The sequence below is a fragment of the Electrona antarctica genome (assembly GCF_951216825.1).
Source record: "Electrona antarctica genome assembly, chromosome: 14".
In the NCBI taxonomy this organism is placed as follows: domain Eukaryota; kingdom Metazoa; phylum Chordata; class Actinopteri; order Myctophiformes; family Myctophidae; genus Electrona; species Electrona antarctica.
The window spans coordinates 46,501,769-46,518,753 of NC_136795.1; the positions used below are offsets into that span (position 1 = coordinate 46,501,769).

The 16,985-nt window shown below is 45.1% G+C and overlaps 1 protein-coding gene across 1 annotated transcript in view; it reads left to right on the top strand.

The window, feature by feature from the left end:
* srebf1 (sterol regulatory element binding transcription factor 1) overlaps positions 1 to 14,904 on the top strand; it is a gene marked incomplete at its 3' end in the record, with an annotated part of 37,252 nt that extends 22,348 nt beyond the window's left edge. Inside the window, exons 4-12 of the mRNA XM_079520922.1 lie at positions 320 to 439; positions 3,096 to 3,317; positions 5,705 to 5,819; positions 6,512 to 6,666; positions 7,352 to 7,586; positions 9,055 to 9,236; positions 12,070 to 12,331; positions 13,957 to 14,123; positions 14,890 to 14,904. Coding sequence (XP_079377048.1) covers positions 320 to 439; positions 3,096 to 3,317; positions 5,705 to 5,819; positions 6,512 to 6,666; positions 7,352 to 7,586; positions 9,055 to 9,236; positions 12,070 to 12,331; positions 13,957 to 14,123; positions 14,890 to 14,904 — 1,473 coding nt within the window. The remainder of the gene's footprint in view (positions 1 to 319; positions 440 to 3,095; positions 3,318 to 5,704; positions 5,820 to 6,511; positions 6,667 to 7,351; positions 7,587 to 9,054; positions 9,237 to 12,069; positions 12,332 to 13,956; positions 14,124 to 14,889) is intronic.
* Positions 14,905 to 16,985: the final 2,081 nt, after the last annotated feature.

Sequence of the window (16,985 nt, forward strand, 5' to 3'; positions counted from 1 at the left end):
CTTACCATAAATGTATTGTCATACAAATGATTGTGATTTGGATTTAATTGTTGGAACATGGAAAGATTGACTTTTAGACCTCTCAAACAAACATTTCACGGGGCGAATGTGACAAATATGTGTATTATAGACAAAGTGGGAAGTGGAAAAGTGGAAAAACTGACCAGATGTGATTCTTTTTGTAGTATTGTGGATCATTTCAAAAGATGTGAAATTAACTCTCTCTTCCTTCCTCTGTATGTGCGTGTGCGTGTGCGTGCATGCGTGCGCATGTGTGTGTGTGTGTGCATGTGTGCGTTTGTGTGTGTGTGTGCGCCAGGTGTTGCTCCAGCCCCAGTTCATCAAGGCAGAGTCTCTGCTGCTGACCACTCTGAAACATGACAACTGTATAGTGACCACCTCACTGCCCAACACCACCTCCACTACCACCTCCCTACAGGTCGGTGCAGCTGTGAGCTTGTAGATCTGCTATTTTTGAATATAAAAACAACGGCAGGTTACAACACCTTTTTTGTTGTTTTTCTTCTTTGTAATTATTTATTTGGTCCAAAATATTGTGTTTATTGTCATGATTTGTCACGACTCGAGTTGGCTTTGTCCGCGGCGTAACCGTCTTTAAATAAATTCTGTTTTTAAATGTCTAGAGAGTCTAAAGACAGAGATGTGTTTGGGTGATCGGTGAGTTGCTTATGACCGCAGTGGTCACCTTATGACCTAAGACTGGAGTAGTATGAATTTAAAAAATGTCTTCCAAATCCTGACAGTTTTCTGAAAAAACCTATGTTTCTGTATCAGTGGTGCTCAATATTTCATGTCAAGGACCCCAAACATTATATGTAATATGCCTCCGCCCCCCCCATCTGAAAATATGTTGTTCCAGGAGCAAAGAGTTGAGTTAAAATGTTTTTAAAAAAGATTTGAGGGACATTTTCACGATTTTTCAAAAATAGCAGATCTACTAGTTCATAGCGCGGCACTCGGTGCCGCGCTATGAACTTGCAGATCTGCTATTTTTCAATAGCTAAAGTGTAACGACGCTTTAACACTAGGATGTCTGAAAAAAATGCACTACTAATATGACGGCTAACGGTCAGGCTGACCGGTGTTTTTCGTGCTATTTGATTGGCCATTGTCTCCCCCACTGTCTAATGATCTTCACACCTCTCTCTGCACCCGTTGACGGCTTGCCATTGTCTTCTAAATGTTACATTCCAACGAATTCAAGGCAGCAGTTTCAACTAGACAGGACAACTCAAAGTTATTTTTTATTTCAGTTTACCAAACTATAATTATAGTGACGGTGTGAGCGCTTTATTGAATACCCTTGCGCAGCAAACACTGTCCGACTTTGTATTGAGCCAATACAATAGGCTACCACACGTTATTGCCAGAGCCAGGCACATTGCTCAGACGAAATACGACATTAGTTATATATTGTCATTTTATATAGAGGGGGAAACATCGATGTAATTAATATATATTTGATTGATTGTGCCAAAAAAAGGAAAGAGCTGTGCGTGCGTGCGTGCAAATCAGAAAAGTTTAGGCTACAGACAAAGGAGTTGGGAGTTTGGGAGCGGCTAGCCTTCTATATAATGCTGCGCACATATTAGCCTATATATATTTTAAAAATACCCAGCATAATTTTTGGGAAGGCTAAGCCTGGCCTAGCCTTACATACCCGCCGCCTATGATCGATGTCATTTATATATATTTGATTTATTGTGCCAGCAGAAAGGTCCGTAGCAGCAGCACGGTTTATATATACACCATAGGATAGATCAAGTCATGTGACGCATCACCGCCACAAATAGTGCTACAGCGTTATCTAAAATGCACTTCCGCATACCTCACCGTCAGTTACTTGGATATTTTCTCCCTCTCCACGAGAGAGGGAGAGAGAGAGAGGGAGAGAGAAAAAAAGAGAGCCGTGATGCGTGGAAATCAGTTCCACTGGTCGCGTGCAGAAAAGTTTACAGACGAAGGACGGACAGAAGTCACAGAACTGTTCTTCTTACTGACAAAACATTTAGAAGTTCGGGACGTCTATCGGGTTGGACTGATTTCAAACACTGTAATTTTTATTTGGCATTGCGCTGATTCGCGCATCGGCGAACATTCTCGCTCCAAGGAAATGTCGGTCGGGTCAAACAGACCATGCTATAAACTTTATTATTCCAGGATAATTGATTCATTTTTATCATCGCCACCTTACATAATTATGCTATAAAGATGGCGTGTATAGTCAACATGTATTTATATCTATTGAGCTATGCGTTTGGTTGAAACAATACGCCAGTCAGTCAATACACCATATTTCACCATATTTTTGATGCGCTGATATATGAAATGAATATGCGCGACATAGTCACAATGCTATAAACTTTATTATTCCAACATAATTATGCTAAAGGTGGCGTGTATAGTCAACATGTATTTATATCGATTGAGCTATGCGCTTGGTGGAAACAATACCACACACCATATTTCTTTTTCCGTTTCGAGAAATAAAGTCAGACATCGTTATTTCTGCAAACCGCATATAACAAATATAACATCTAAAACAACATTTAGTTTATGTAAGTTTGTAATGTAAGTTTGCCTACATGTGGAAGGCTAGTTGGAATGCAAATGACACATTAGCTTGAACAATGCCCGTCTCCAGCCGGGAGGGAGGTGTGAAAAGCACTGCTTGTGGGGGAGAAAGGGTGAGGGCTCTAAGAGCGGTCCCACGGACCGAAAAAGAGCAGACATTTTAGTAGAATTATGTCTAAAATCATATTTCCAAAACGTTTCAGATGGAAAAAAAAACAGAGATGGTTTGAATCGAACATTTAGAAAAAGTCATGCAAGGGGAACTTTCTCAGGACTTCATGGGCAAAGAAAATCCACTTCAAAATTTCAAAATCGGTCAGCCTGACCGCTCCGACGTGCTAGTGTTAAAACAACCAAAAGGGGTTCCCGCCCCAGATGGGAGTTATTATGGGAGTATGGCCATTCTCATACCAACACTAACGAGTTTATCAACCGTACAAAAGGTTGTTCAAATTGTTCCATAATTTTTTTTTGGTTCCTCTTGCTGTCTCCGTCTATAGGCTCTGATGGGCGGGGGCACCATCCTGACCACGGTGCCCCTCATGATGGACGCGTCGGACAAGATGCCCATCAACCGCATCGCCATCGCCGGGAAGCCCATGGGCGTGCCCTACAAGGGCGAGAAGCGCACGGCGCACAACGCCATCGAGAAGCGCTACCGCTCCTCCATCAACGACAAGATCATCGAGCTCAAGGACCTGGTGGCCGGCACCGAGGCCAAGGTGAGAGAGACGCTAAATAATGGTTTTGTTTAACTCTTAATCCGCCGCCATTAATTAAAGGTATATTCAGTGATTTGACTTAATTCAAATATCACTTATTTTTTCTTTTTTTCTGGATAATCCTCCCTACTATAGAGTGTGCTGACCATATAAGGAGTTCCTCCCTGTCCCCAGTGAGCCCCTGGGGTCAAAAAACCCTAGTTTCAGTTTTGGTGGCGGGTGGCAAAGCCTTCATCCAATCAGGATGAGAGGGGCCTTCCTCCAATCATGATCGAGTGGGGGCGGGCCTTGGTGCACATGCTGTTGGCCTGTTGCACTTCCCCCCACTGTAGTGCGTGCATGTGCACATTTTGTTACCGGGGCGGACTGGGTGGTTTTCCAAATCACCCAAATCACTGAATGCTCCTTTAATCCGCCGCCATTAATTAACAGACTTACTCCTTGTGACGTAACGCTCCGCCATAAGGAATCTAACTACCTTCTGCTCCTGGCGGATTGATCCGTCAGATAAGCTTTGTTATTGATATCAAACCGGATCGCTGATTTAAAAATTTCCATTATTATTTTGGCTTGGCCTTTCCTTCTTTAGCGATCCTAGACCGGCTTGCGCAACCTCGCCCCTGTCCGCATCCCATTATACTGGCTGACTAAAAGCGGAATAACTCTAAATCTACGGAGCTCTCCGTGGTTTGGATTTACTCAAATCTTTGCTTCTGGGGGGGGGATCCCTGGAAAAACATATTGTCAGATGGGGGTCCGCAGCCAAACACAGATAATTCTGGGGGTCCTTGACATGAAAAAGGTTGAGCACCACTGACATAGAAACATAGATTTTTCAGAAAACTGTTTGGATTTAGAAGCCTTTATTTTAGAATCGGGCCTCAGGTCGAAATGGGTTAACATCTTTAATTTATAATTCATACGATGACGTTGCAAGACAAAGTATCAGTTAGGCCCCAGTGTCCAGACTGAGAGGCATCTGTAGAAATCTATCAGATTTGAATCCTAATTTGAAAACCACCTTGAATGACACAATGTGGTTAGAGCTGTAAATCCAGTCATGTATTTGAATGATTAAAACCAGTTGTACCAGTCTGTGTGGTACTGTATGTTTCTAGTACACGGTGCAGTGGTTTATACAGTATAAACCAGTCTGTGCTATGTTTCTAGTACGGTGCAGTACGTTTATACAGTTGGTGTTGGGTAGTAGGACACCTACTGGTTGCCAAGGGGTACTGCCTCAATGAGCACAATATCTCCCTTTGGACAATTATGTGCACTAGATTTGCCCGTAGACCCCTGGCTTCCGTACTTCTCTCTCGGTCGCTAACTTTGTTCCACACTGCGAGCTCTGCTGCCTCACCCACGGCCTTATATACGTGTGGCCTGATGTCACTGCCCGCACTGTCCGTCACTCTGGCGATGTCCGTGTGGCATCACTATGTGCTGTCCGTTGTTGTCGTAACATTGCTATTTTTGTCAAAAAGTGCACCCTCTTGTGGGATTTCAGCCCCTGCCTCTCGAACACACTCTGCACGTCCCTGGTCTTGTCTGTCCCCGTATAGCCTGATAAGCTTGTCTTTCTGCTGTCTCTGTCCCCCTCCGTGTAGCTCAACAAGTCCTTTCTGCTGTCTCTGTCTCCCCCCCCCCCCGTGTAGCTCAACAAGTCCTTTCTGCTGTCTCTGTCCCCCCCTGTGTAGCTCAACAAGTCCTTTCTGCTGTCTCTGTCTCCCCCCCCCCGTGTAGCTCAACAAGTCCTTTCTGCTGTCTCTGTCTCCCCCCCCCCGTGTAGCTCAACAAGTCCTTTCTGCTGTCTCTGTCCCCCCCCGTGTAGCTCAACAAGTCCTTTCTGCTGTCTCTGTCTCCCCCCCGTGTAGCTCAACAAGTCCTTTCTGCTGTCTCTGTCCCCCCCCGTGTAGCTCAACAAGTCCTTTCTGCTGTCTCTGTCTCCCCCCCGTGTAGCTCAACAAGTCCTTTCTGCTGTCTCTGTCTCCCCCGTGTAGCTCAACAAGTCCTTTCTGCTGTCTCTGCCCCCCCTCCGTGTAGCTCAACAAGTCCTTTCTGCTGTCTCTGCCCCCCCTCCGTGTAGCTCAACAAGTCCTTTCTGCTGTCTCTGTCCCCCCTCCGTGTAGCTCAACAAGTCCTTTCGGCTGTCTCTGTCCCCCTTCCGTGTAGCTCAACAAGTCCTTTCTGCTGTCTCTGTCCCCCTCCGTGTAGCTCAACAAGTCCTTTCTGCTGTCTCTGTCCCCCTTCCGTGTAGCTCAACAAGTCCTTTCTGCTGTCTCTGTCCCCCTCCGTGTAGCTCAACAAGTCCTTTCGGCTGTCTCTGTCCCCCTTCCGTGTAGCTCAACAAGTCCTTTCTGCTGTCTCTGTCCCCCTCCGTGTAGCTCAACAAGTCGGCCGTGCTGCGGAAGGCCATCGACTACATCCGCTACATTCAGCAGACCAACCAGAAGCTCAAACAGGAGAACATCGCTCTCAAAATGGCCGCTCAGAAAAACAGTGAGTTCTTCTCTCGCTCCGATCAGCCGATCTACAAGCTGAAAAATCAGCATTCTTTTGCTATATTTGAATTGAAATGCTGAATACTTTTTTTGCTATTTTTGAATTGGAATCCTGAAAAGTAAAAATTGTATTAAATTTAAATGCATTTCGTTATAGTTATGTTAACTTCATGAACTAAATACAAATACATTGGACATATAAAAAAAAGACAATAACCTTTTAATACTATAGTAATCAGCTGAAATAAACAATATATCAGCATTCTGATATTAACCTGCAGGCAGCATTAACCCATTTTGGGCGGGAACCCCTGTTGGTGTTATGCTTTTAGCTATTGAAAAATAGCAGATCTACAAGCTCATAGCTTGTAGGTCGAGCTTGTAAGGTCTGCTATTTTTGAAAAATCGAAGAACGACTGACATAGAAACATAGCTTTTTCAGAAAACTGTCAGGATGTAGAAGACATTTTTAGAATCTGATCTCAGGTCAAAATGGGTTAATACTATAGTAATTAGCTGAAATAAACAACATATCAGCATTCTGATATTAACCTGCGGGCCGCATTAAGTGATGGCGGGGGCCCGCATGTGGGGCCCCCGGGGGCCGCCAGTTGCCCCATGTATGATCTAAGCCGGGGTTGAGTGAGAGTTGCTAATCAGAAGAACAAACGTCTCTGCTCCCTCCTACAGAGTCTCTGAAGGACCTGGTGGCCATGGAGGTGGACGAGGTGAAGGCGGAGCTCCCCACGCCACCGGCCTCCGACGTGGGATCCCCCTCCTCCTATTCCTCCCACTCATGTGGCAGCGACTCGGAGCCCGACAGCCCCATGGCGGAGGACACCAAGGTATGTGCACTAGTAGGGCATTCACTTCACTTAGTCATTTTTACTAGTTCACTAGTTGCTTAGTTTACTAGTCGACTAGTTGTTTAACTACCTGTTATGTAAAAAAATACTTGTACTTTTAAAAACTGTTTACATTGGTGACTATAACTATAATCTACCTGATCTTGAGGCCTACAAAATCTTATCAACTAGTATCAACAAGGTCGACTAGTGGATTTACTAGTCGACTAGTTAAATAGTCGACTAGTTGCTTAATGCCCTAATGTACACTAGTACAACCAGAGCCCGTCACTCCGACAGCCCCATGGCGGAGGACACCAAGGTAACACCTAGCCTGGGGGACCACAGGCGATTTTGTTTTTAAAACAAAGCCAGGACATCTGGTCTAGGAGTGGGGAGCGAACCTTGTATTTCGCTAACCAATAACCAGTGCAGAGGGGCCAAAAACAAAAAAAAACTACAAGTTCACAATGCATGGTATCACGACAAATTGTGAGCTTTGTAAATTAACTAAATTAACAGGAGAATGAGACTAGCTTCACACATGCCAAAGACATCAAGAGCTGTCAGCCAGCAAATCGGTGCTGTGGGAACACAACGGGCACCGCTCACACGTATGTCCCACACTAACATACGTGAATCTCTCTCTCTCTCTCTCTCTCTCTCTCTCCCTCCCTCCCTCCAGCCCAGTGTGTTGGACAGCCCCCCAGTAGGGGGCAGCGGTGGCGGCGTCGGAGGCATGCTGGACCGCTCTCGCATGGCGCTGTGTGCCTTCACCTTCCTCTTCCTGTCCCTCAACCCGCTGGCCGCCCTGCTGTGTGGCACCACCGCGGCCACCACCGGGGGCGCTGCCGGCTCCGCTGCCACCGCGGCCACCGGCCACGGCACGGGCAGGGCCATGCTGGGCCTGGACATCACAGGTACTGAGGGTGGGGGTCCGGGGGGGGGGGATCTACAAGCTCGTAGCGCGGCACCGAGTGCTGCGCTACGAGCTTGTAGATCTGCTATTTTTGAAAAAATCTTGAAAATGTGGTTGCAAATCTTTGAATATATATTCTTTCAGAGCGAACGGTTTAAACTTGTATCGTTGCTTCTAAATCGATTCAAATTAGAATCGCGATTCCCGTTATGAACGATTCAAAATCGATAAATAATTTCCAAAAATGAAATGTAAGCTTACTCTAATCACAGTAAACATCATGTCTTCAGTCATTTTCAAGTTACTGTAGTCAGTACTAGTCACTTCAGATCAGCACAGCTGTATTGTATTGTTGTATCATTTTGAATAGACAATCGTTTTGTATCTGGAAAAAAAATGCTTTAGATTTTGAAACGAATCGTGACCCCAAGAATCGGAATCGAATCGTGGGACACCCAAAGATTCACAGCCTGTATAGTAACAGTGTGTTGTCCACCACAGCAGACTCGTGGGGCTGGTTGGACTGGATGCTGCCCACCCTGTATACTATAGTAACAGTGTGTTGTCCACCACAGCAGACTCGTGGGGCTGGTTGGACTGGATGCTGCCCACCCTGTATACTATAGTAACAGTGTGTTGTCCACCACAGCAGACTCGTGGGGCTGGTTGGACTGGATGCTGCCCACCCTGTATAGCAGGGGTCCTCAATAGGTGGACCACCTCTCTGTGGACCCTGGGCAAAAAACCCCAGAAAAAAAACCCATTCTTTTTTTTTAACTTGAGGCTAAAGTTTTTTTTTAAACTTAAAGCCTCAACACAATACCTTTCATTTGCTGTGAATTTTTGGAGGGGAATATATAACTTTTTTTTTCCATACTCATTTCCATAACCCAGTATTGGTTGGTTGGGAGGGGATCCGATTTGTATAAGCTTGCCTTGGTGTGACTGTAGGAAACAGGCATAGAGCCCTGCTCTCCGCTGGCCGCTGCGTGGCCCGCGCCGCGCTCATGGGACCGGACCTTAGTCTTTTTCAAAAAATATTAGTGGACCTTCAGCATTTCTAGTTGAGGACCCCTGCTGTATAGTAATAGTGTGTTGTCCACAGCAGACTCGTGGGGCTGGCTGGACTGGATGCTGCCCACCCTGTATACTATAGTAACAGTGTGTTGTCCACAGCAGACTCGTGGGGCTGGTTGGACTGGATGCTGCCCACCCTGTATACTATAGTAACAGTGTGTTGTCCACAGCAGACTCGTGGGGCTGGCTGGACTGGATGCTGCCCACCCTGTATACTATAGTAACAGTGTGTTGTCCACCACAGCAGACTCGTGGGGCTGGCTGGACTGGATGCTGCCCACCCTGTATACTATAGTAACAGTGTGTTGTCCACCACAGCAGACTCGTGGGGCTGGTTGGACTGGATGCTGCCCACCCTGTATACTATAGTAACAGTGTGTTGTCCACAGCAGACTCCTGGGGCTGGCTGGACTGGATGCTGCCCACCCTGCTGGTGTGGCTGCTCAACGGGGTCCTGGTGTCGGGCGTCCTCATCCGCCTGCTGGTCTACGGAGAGCCGGTGACCCGACCCCACTCCGGGTCCTCCGTGCTGTTCTGGAGGCACCGCAAGCAGGCCGACCTGGACCTGGCCAGGGTAAATAAAACACACCTGTTGTTTACACTTTACAATTACCATGAAGCTATTTTGTTTTCTGATGTTCTTTAATCCAGAGAGACTTATAACCCCTTTAGGCCTGACGTCGAAATTAAAAAAAAAAAATCTTCTAAATCCTCCAGTTTTCTGAAATAAATATTTTCACGATTTTTCAAAAATAGCAGACCTACAAGCTCGTAGCGCGCCACTCGGTGGCGCGCTATGAGCTTGTAGATCTGCTATTTTTCAATAGCTAAATTATAACATAATGTTTAAAACACCAAAAGGGGTTCCCGCCCAAAATGGGATAAGCAAGTTATACAAAGCATACATCCTTAATGCTTAGAGACGGTGTAGTGCCTCAGTAAGGTAACTGGAACGCTTGCCCCCAAAAACACGTTCGCCCCCATTGTTGAGTGGTGTAAACCACTCCTACAACTGGCTTTGTTAGTTTGTCTGTCTGTCTGTTCGTACCAAAAAATGAGCATGGTTGCTATGGTCACCCAGTTCACACGGGTGTGATTTCATTACGTCAGACATTACGTCAGACCACAGCTGATCAGTCTATATAAGACCTTACACCACTCAGTTCACACGGGTGTGATTTTTTTTTCACAGACCGCTCGCGAAAAAGCAGTGTAGCAATGGTTCTGACCATTGCTACAGACCACAGAGCGTTTGTTCAGTAACACGAGTCTCTCCCCGTCTCTCCAGCTCTGTAAATAATCAGGAAATACATTTGTATTGTTGTTGGGGTGCCAATTTGATCCAATCAGGAGAGAGAACTCGTGCAGGTTAAGAGGATACACACAAGTGAAATTGGAATTGATGAAACAAAACCTAAACTTCTATAAAACTGATTAACACCTTAGAAGCCCGGAACTATTTAATCAATTTCATCCAGGGTGCCCATCATTTGTAGCGCACGGACCACTTTTACCGGCGGCACCGGTGTGCATGTCTGTGTAGCAGCTAACAATAGCCACACCACTCGTCAATCGACAACAACGGGAGGTAATAATAAATCTATCGCGACTAGCGACTGGACCGCTGAGCGCCGTCTAACACAGGATCTTTTTTCAGAATTAGACGGGATGATTTAGATCGGGAGTTATGATCGTTTTAAGATTTTCGTTTTCGTCAGCTAAACAGGCAGGGGAGATTTTCGATGACGTGTCACTTTTTGACACGTCATCGGATCGGGCAACAAGCGCTCCAAGGCTCTAGAGCGATGCGAACGGTTTTGTTTTCATTAATCTCCGTCCTGTTTATCAATCTCCGTGTTGGGCACTTGACCATGACCTTGAACGTGGACGGAGAACTCCGGCTTGGACATCCAAGGTGTTAATGAGCTGGAGTGTAAAATTAGCATTCATTGGTTAATCAGACTAATGGATTTTTAGTTAATTAGATTTCCTCTTCTCATGAATTCACCGATGTATGAAATAATATATATTTTTTTAATTGAATCTCTTTGATTCAATTAATCAAAAAAATGTAATCAATGGCATAATTGCTAAGAAAGTAATAAATAGTTGCACCGCTCAGTCCTCTATTCAAATACCCCTCCAGTCTTCTCATGGCAGTCTCTGGTTCTCGTGGTCGCCGCGACTGATTTCAAGCATTTGGACTCTTATTAGAGGTCTCCTTTGGAAGCATGTTGTGCAGCTACAAGCTTTCAATGCTTCACTGCGGCACATTGAACGCTTGTAGATTAATTTAACCCATTTTGGGCGGGAACCCCTTTTGGTGTTAGCATTATGTCATGCTTTAGCTATTGAAAAATAGCAGATCTACAAGCTCATAGCGCGCCACCGAGTGGCGCGCTACGAGCTTGTAGGTCTGCTATTTTTGAAAAATCGTGAAAATGGGCCCCGAATCTTTGAATATATTACAGAGTGAACATTTTAACTAAAATATTTGCTTCTGGGGAGGGGGTCCCTGGAACAACATATTTTCAGATGTGGGGCGGAGGCATATTGACATGAAATATTGAGCACCACTGATACAGAAACGTAAGGTTTTTTCAGGAAACAGTTTTTAAGGCCTAAATGGGTTAAGATTAGAGCATTTGAAGTGGTCAAACTAGCAATAATGTGACACATCTTCCATAAAACCCTAATGGTCAAAGCAACGGTTAAAGCCTCAATCTGTGATTTCTTCACCTGCTTTGACAGTATGCACTTACATAATAACAGCAGGAACAATATTACTAAACATACTAAAGGTGTTTTCCCCGTGCCAAATATCGAAGCGAAGTTCGGAGGACGTAAAAAAAAAAAAAAATTACCTCACTTTATGTCAATCACATTTGCCGAATATTTCGTCCGTATAAGGTTTTTTCAGACCGGGGTCGATTTTAGTCGACTAAATCTGCAGTTGATTTAGTCAAACAAAATGTATTTTGGCGGGCCTTGATGCCGTCGTAATGATTTCACTTGCTGAAAATAGCTGATCTACAAGCTCGATCGGCTATTTTCAGCATGCAACTAAAATGACTTATACTGGATCGTCAGTGGGAAAAAGGTAGTCGACTTAGTTTTAGTCGACGAAAACAACACTGCTATCAACACTTTATCACAAATCACACATTAGGACTCGGCCATACAAAATCTTTCAGCGGGTGGAGACTTTATTTTTGAGTACCAGTAGGGGCAAAAGTGGCGCTGTTGTGCCAGAAACAGAGAGAGATAGTGCTGCACTGTTGCCTGCTAATGAGAGAGAGAGAGAGAGAGGGGCAGGGCGAGAGGGGAGAGGGGAGTTGCACCACTCAGTTCACACGTGTGTGATTTTTTGCTATAATAACCCATGGGTTGTTGTTGTGTTCTTCAAGGGGGACTTTGCCCAGGCCAGCCAGAACCTGTGGACGTGCATGAAGGCCCTGGGCCGGCCGCTGCCCACCTCCCAGCTGGACCTGGCCTGCGCCGCGCTCTGGGCCCTGCTGCGCCTCTGTCTGCAGCGCCTCTGGGTGGGCCGCTGGCTGGCCGCGCGGGCCGGCGGGCTGCGCGCAGACCGCCCCCTGCAGGAGGACGCGCGCAAGAGCTGCCGCGACGCGGCGCTGGTCTACCACCGGCTGCACCAGCTGCACATGACCGGTGGGTGGGTGTGTGTGTCCGCTGGGAAAATAACCATGTGATTGTTTTATAAAAAAACAAAATCAGACCCGTCTGAAGTGAGTGGTGCTCTTAGCCCATTTAGGCCTGACGTCGAAATTAAAAAAATGTTTTCTGAAATTCCTATGTTTCTGTATCAGTGGTTCTCAATATTTCATGTCAAGGACCCCAGAAACTATCTGTATTTGGCCACCGACCCCCATCTGAAAATATGTTGGGACGCCCCCAAATTAACAATTTGAGTTAAAGGAGCATTCAGTGATTTGGGTGATTTGGAAAACCACCCAGTCCGCCCCGGTAACAAAATGTGCACATGCACGCTCTACAGTGGGGGGAAGTACAACAGGCCAACAGCATGTGCACCAAGGCTCGGTCATGATTGGAGGAAGGCCCCTCTCATCCTGATTGGATGAAGGCTTTGCCACCCACCACCAAAACTGAAACTAGGGTTTTTTGACCCCAGGGGCTCACTGGGGACAGGGAGGAACTCCTTATATGGTCAGCATATGGTATTTGAATGAAGTTAAATCACTGAATATACCTTTAACAACGTTCGCTCTGAAAGAATATATATTCACAGATTTGCGCCACATTTTCACGATTTTTCAAAAATAGCAGACCTACAAGTTCATAGCGCGCCACGCTATGAGCTTGTAGATCTGCTATTTTTCAATAGCTAAATTATAACATAATGTTTAAAACACCAAAAGGGGTTCCCGCCCAGAATGGGTTAGAGTATAGACTTTCAAAATGAGGACTTTCAAACTAGGAAGGGTATGGCCTGGTCAGCCTGCAATGACATGCATAAGATCTGGTCATCCCAGCTTAGTAAGATGTTAAAAGTTAAAAATATTTAGGACGACCGTTGAGCCGATTCTACTCTATTGCTCTGGACACTTTCAAAGAAACTAGAGACACCACAACTAGTTGCACCACTCAAAAAAAAAAATATATATATGGTAATGCACCTGACGGACTACTAAATATCATAAGATTTTAGTCGACTAAATCTACGGGCGATTTAGTCGAGCTTTAATGGCGTCTTAATACCTGATTTATACCTACACTGCATGCCGGAAATAGCCAGTCTACAAGCTCATTGTGAGCTTGTAGATCGGCTATTTTCCGAGCGATACACCCAATCACAACCACGTACTTGTCTGCATCTCTTGTCCCTCCCTAACATTTTAGTCTAGTCAGCATAGCTTAGTTTTTATTCAGTTCCCATGTGCGAATTGAATAATTGTTTTGTCATCGTTTTAGTCTGCGAAATGAAGCCTAACTGGTCCTTGTGTCTGTTTGTGTGTGTCCGTGTGTCCGTGTGTCTGTGTGTGTGTCCATGTGTGTGTATGTGTGTGTGTCCATGTGTGTGTGTCCGTGTGTCCGTGTGTGTCCGTGTGTGTGTGTGTGTGTGTGTGTGTGTGTGTGTGTGTGTGTGTGTGTGTGTGTGTGTGTGTGTGTGTGTGTGTGTGTGTGTGTGTGTGTGTGTGTGTGTGTGTGTGTGTGTGTGTCCATGTATCCATGTGTGTGTCCATGTATCCGTGTGTGTGTCCGTGTGTGTGTGTGTCCATGTATCCGTGTGTGTGTCCGTGTGTGTGCGCGTGCAGGTAAGCTGAACGGCAGCCACCTGTCGGCGGTCCACATGGCCCTGAACGCGGTCAACCTGGCGGAGTGCGCCGGCTCCTGTCTGCCCGTGGCCTCGGTGGCCGAGGTCTACGTCTCTGCCGCGCTGCGTGTCAAGGCCAGCCTACCCAGAATGCTCCACTTCACCTCTGTGAGTGTCCCTCCCTCCCGGTTTTTTTACCAACACACCAGTGTTGGTTTTTTTGGCATCAAATTTTGATCTTCGTTTTAGTCATTAGTCTCTTGAATAGTTTTCATTTAGTTTCAGTCACATTTTAGTCACCTGGAATGTTTTAGTGTTAGTCTAGTTTTTTGTCGACTAAATATACAGTTGATGGTGGGCGTTGATGCCGTCGTAATGACTGTTTTTACACTGTTTTTACACTTTACACTTGAAAATAGCCGATCTACAAGCTCACAGCGCGTCGTTGTAAGCTTGTAGATCGGCTATTTTCAGCATGCAACCAAGTGTAAAATGACTTACACTGGATCTCTTGTCCACTAGTCCCTTCCTATCATTTTAGTCTAGTTTTTATTTGTCAACGAAATTGTCAGTATATCTAGTCTTAGTTTTAGTCATCGTAGCTTATAGTTTTCATTCAGTTTCCATTCGTTTTTTTGTCAGTGAAAACAACGCTGTTCGGTTGAACTCCGTAGAGCACTTGGGTGCTCTGCTGTGTGTGTGTGTGTGTGTGTGTGTGTGTGTGTGTGTGTGTGTGTGTGTGTGTGTGTGTGTGTGTGTGTGTGTGTGTGTGTGTGTGTGTGTGTGTGTGTGTGTGTGTGTGTGTGTGTGTGTGTGTGTGTGTGTGTGTGTGTGTGTGTGTGTGTGTGTGTGTGTGTGCTCTGCTGCTGTCAGAGAGAAACAGCCTCGTCGTGTGTTGTGTTGTTTTCCTTTCCTCCGTTCTCGTGTTCCTCAGCGATTCGACGCCTGAGTGAGCAGTAAGCGTATTTGTGCTTTTTTTGACACAAATCTGTTTCCCAGACTTTTTTTTCCGATTTTAACCCATTTTGACCTGAGATCAGATTCTAAAAAATGTCTTCTACATCCTGACAGTTTTCTGAAAAAGCTATGTTTCTATGTCACCCGTTCTTCGATTTTTCAAAAATAGCAGACCTACAAGCTCGTAGCGCGCCACTCGGTGGCGCGCTACGAGCTTGTAGATCTGCTATTTTTCAATAGCTAAAGCATAACATAATGCTAACACCAAAAGGGGTTCCCGCCCAAAATAGGTTAACTGACGTCTCTTTGACACGCTATACTGTAGATTCAAGATTCACAGATGTTTTTTATTTGTCACTCACTCAATACAAGTACAGCACTGTTTTTCACTCATGCAAGTACAGTGCTGTAGATTTTTAACCCATTTTTTGGGGCGGGAACCCCTTTTGGTGTTTTAAAGCATTACGTTATACTTTTAGTACAGGAAATCTATGGAAAATACAGGATCAACCTCTAACTAATTGCAAAAAAACCAAACTCAGCTGATTTTGCATCTTCAATATGTCCTGAATAACAGAAAAAAAGTTGCCTGGAATTGTCTGAGGGGAAAGTGTTGAAAATGGCCTGTACAGTATTCTGTACAGTATTCTTTTCGCTCCTATGCCACCAAAATGTGGAACGCCCTACCAACTGTCATTAAGACATGCGAATCCCTTGACTCCTTCAAAACCGCTCTCAAAGGGCACCTACGGATGGCTGCAATTCGAAACTGGCCCCCGTAAAATCTGAATCCCCCCCACCCCCTTTTTCCCCTCACTGTATATGTTTCTTTTCCCTTTTTACCTCCTTTATGATGAATTCCTGTTCTGTCTATAGAAGTGTCTATTTGTACGTCTCTAAATGTTTTGATGATTTGAACATGGTGGACCCTATTGGAAACAAGTGTAATGCTTAATTGGGTCGTCCACTCACAGTTAACAGCCTTTGTATTGAGTTTGTGCTTGAAATGTACTGTAATTCTGCAAACTGTTAATAAATTCTTCAATCAATCAATCAATCAAGTATGGCCACCATTGACATCCTATTATAAGGCAATCTTTTAAAAATTTCCTTATGCTTTAAGTAGCATGTGACATATCAAACTAGGGGGTTTTCATGATGCTGAATCCATTCCAAGCATTAGTTTTGCATAAAAACACTCATTGGGCTAAATTTGGCCATAGCAACTTGCCCAATGTGCTGACATCATCACATTATTACTGGACTATTTAGCTATTGAAAAATAGCAGATCTACAAGCTCATAGCGCGGCACCGAGTGCCGCGCTATGAACTTGCTATTTGTTTTAAATCGTGAAAATGTAGGCGCGAATCTTTGAATATATATATATATTCTTTCAGAGCGAACGTTTTTAACTCAAATCTTTGCTCAATGCAAGTCCAGTACATGCAGAGAACTGTATGTACTGGATGTGACATCACGCTCCACAGACTGGGATATTAACCGTTTGACCGCTACCATTATTTAATCCCTCCGCCGCGTACTGCCAGGGTTTTATCGCGCGTGACACTTACTTTGAAGAGCCAAATATCCGTGATCGCATTTTACTATGAAACCATTCCGTGTGTGTTGACGAAGCTGGTGCTTGTTCTCTCGGTCGGTGGTGGAAAAAAGCGGACCCTGCAATGTCGCTTCTGGAGATAAAGCCGTCTGAAAACAGAGCAGGCAATGTAAGTGGATGCGCGCGCATCTTCAAAATGGCCGCGGCCATTGGCTCAGAAGCATAACAGAGTTAACGAACGGTAGCTTTTAATACGATCGTATTAAAACATGCATTAAATAATACATCGCTGTTAAAACGGCTTTTCCGGGTGTGGCACGGTACGCTATTCTACGTGTCTAATTGTCTATGTTCCTGGCGGGCCTCGTGTTAACAATATATGTCGTCACTGTTGCTGGGTAGAACTCTTCTATGCTCATATTTCATCTTTTCCCTCCTGAATTAATCTTTTATTCTTCCTGTCCTTTGACAGTCTCGCACAAAAGTAGTGAAACAAGCTCGCAATTACATGGC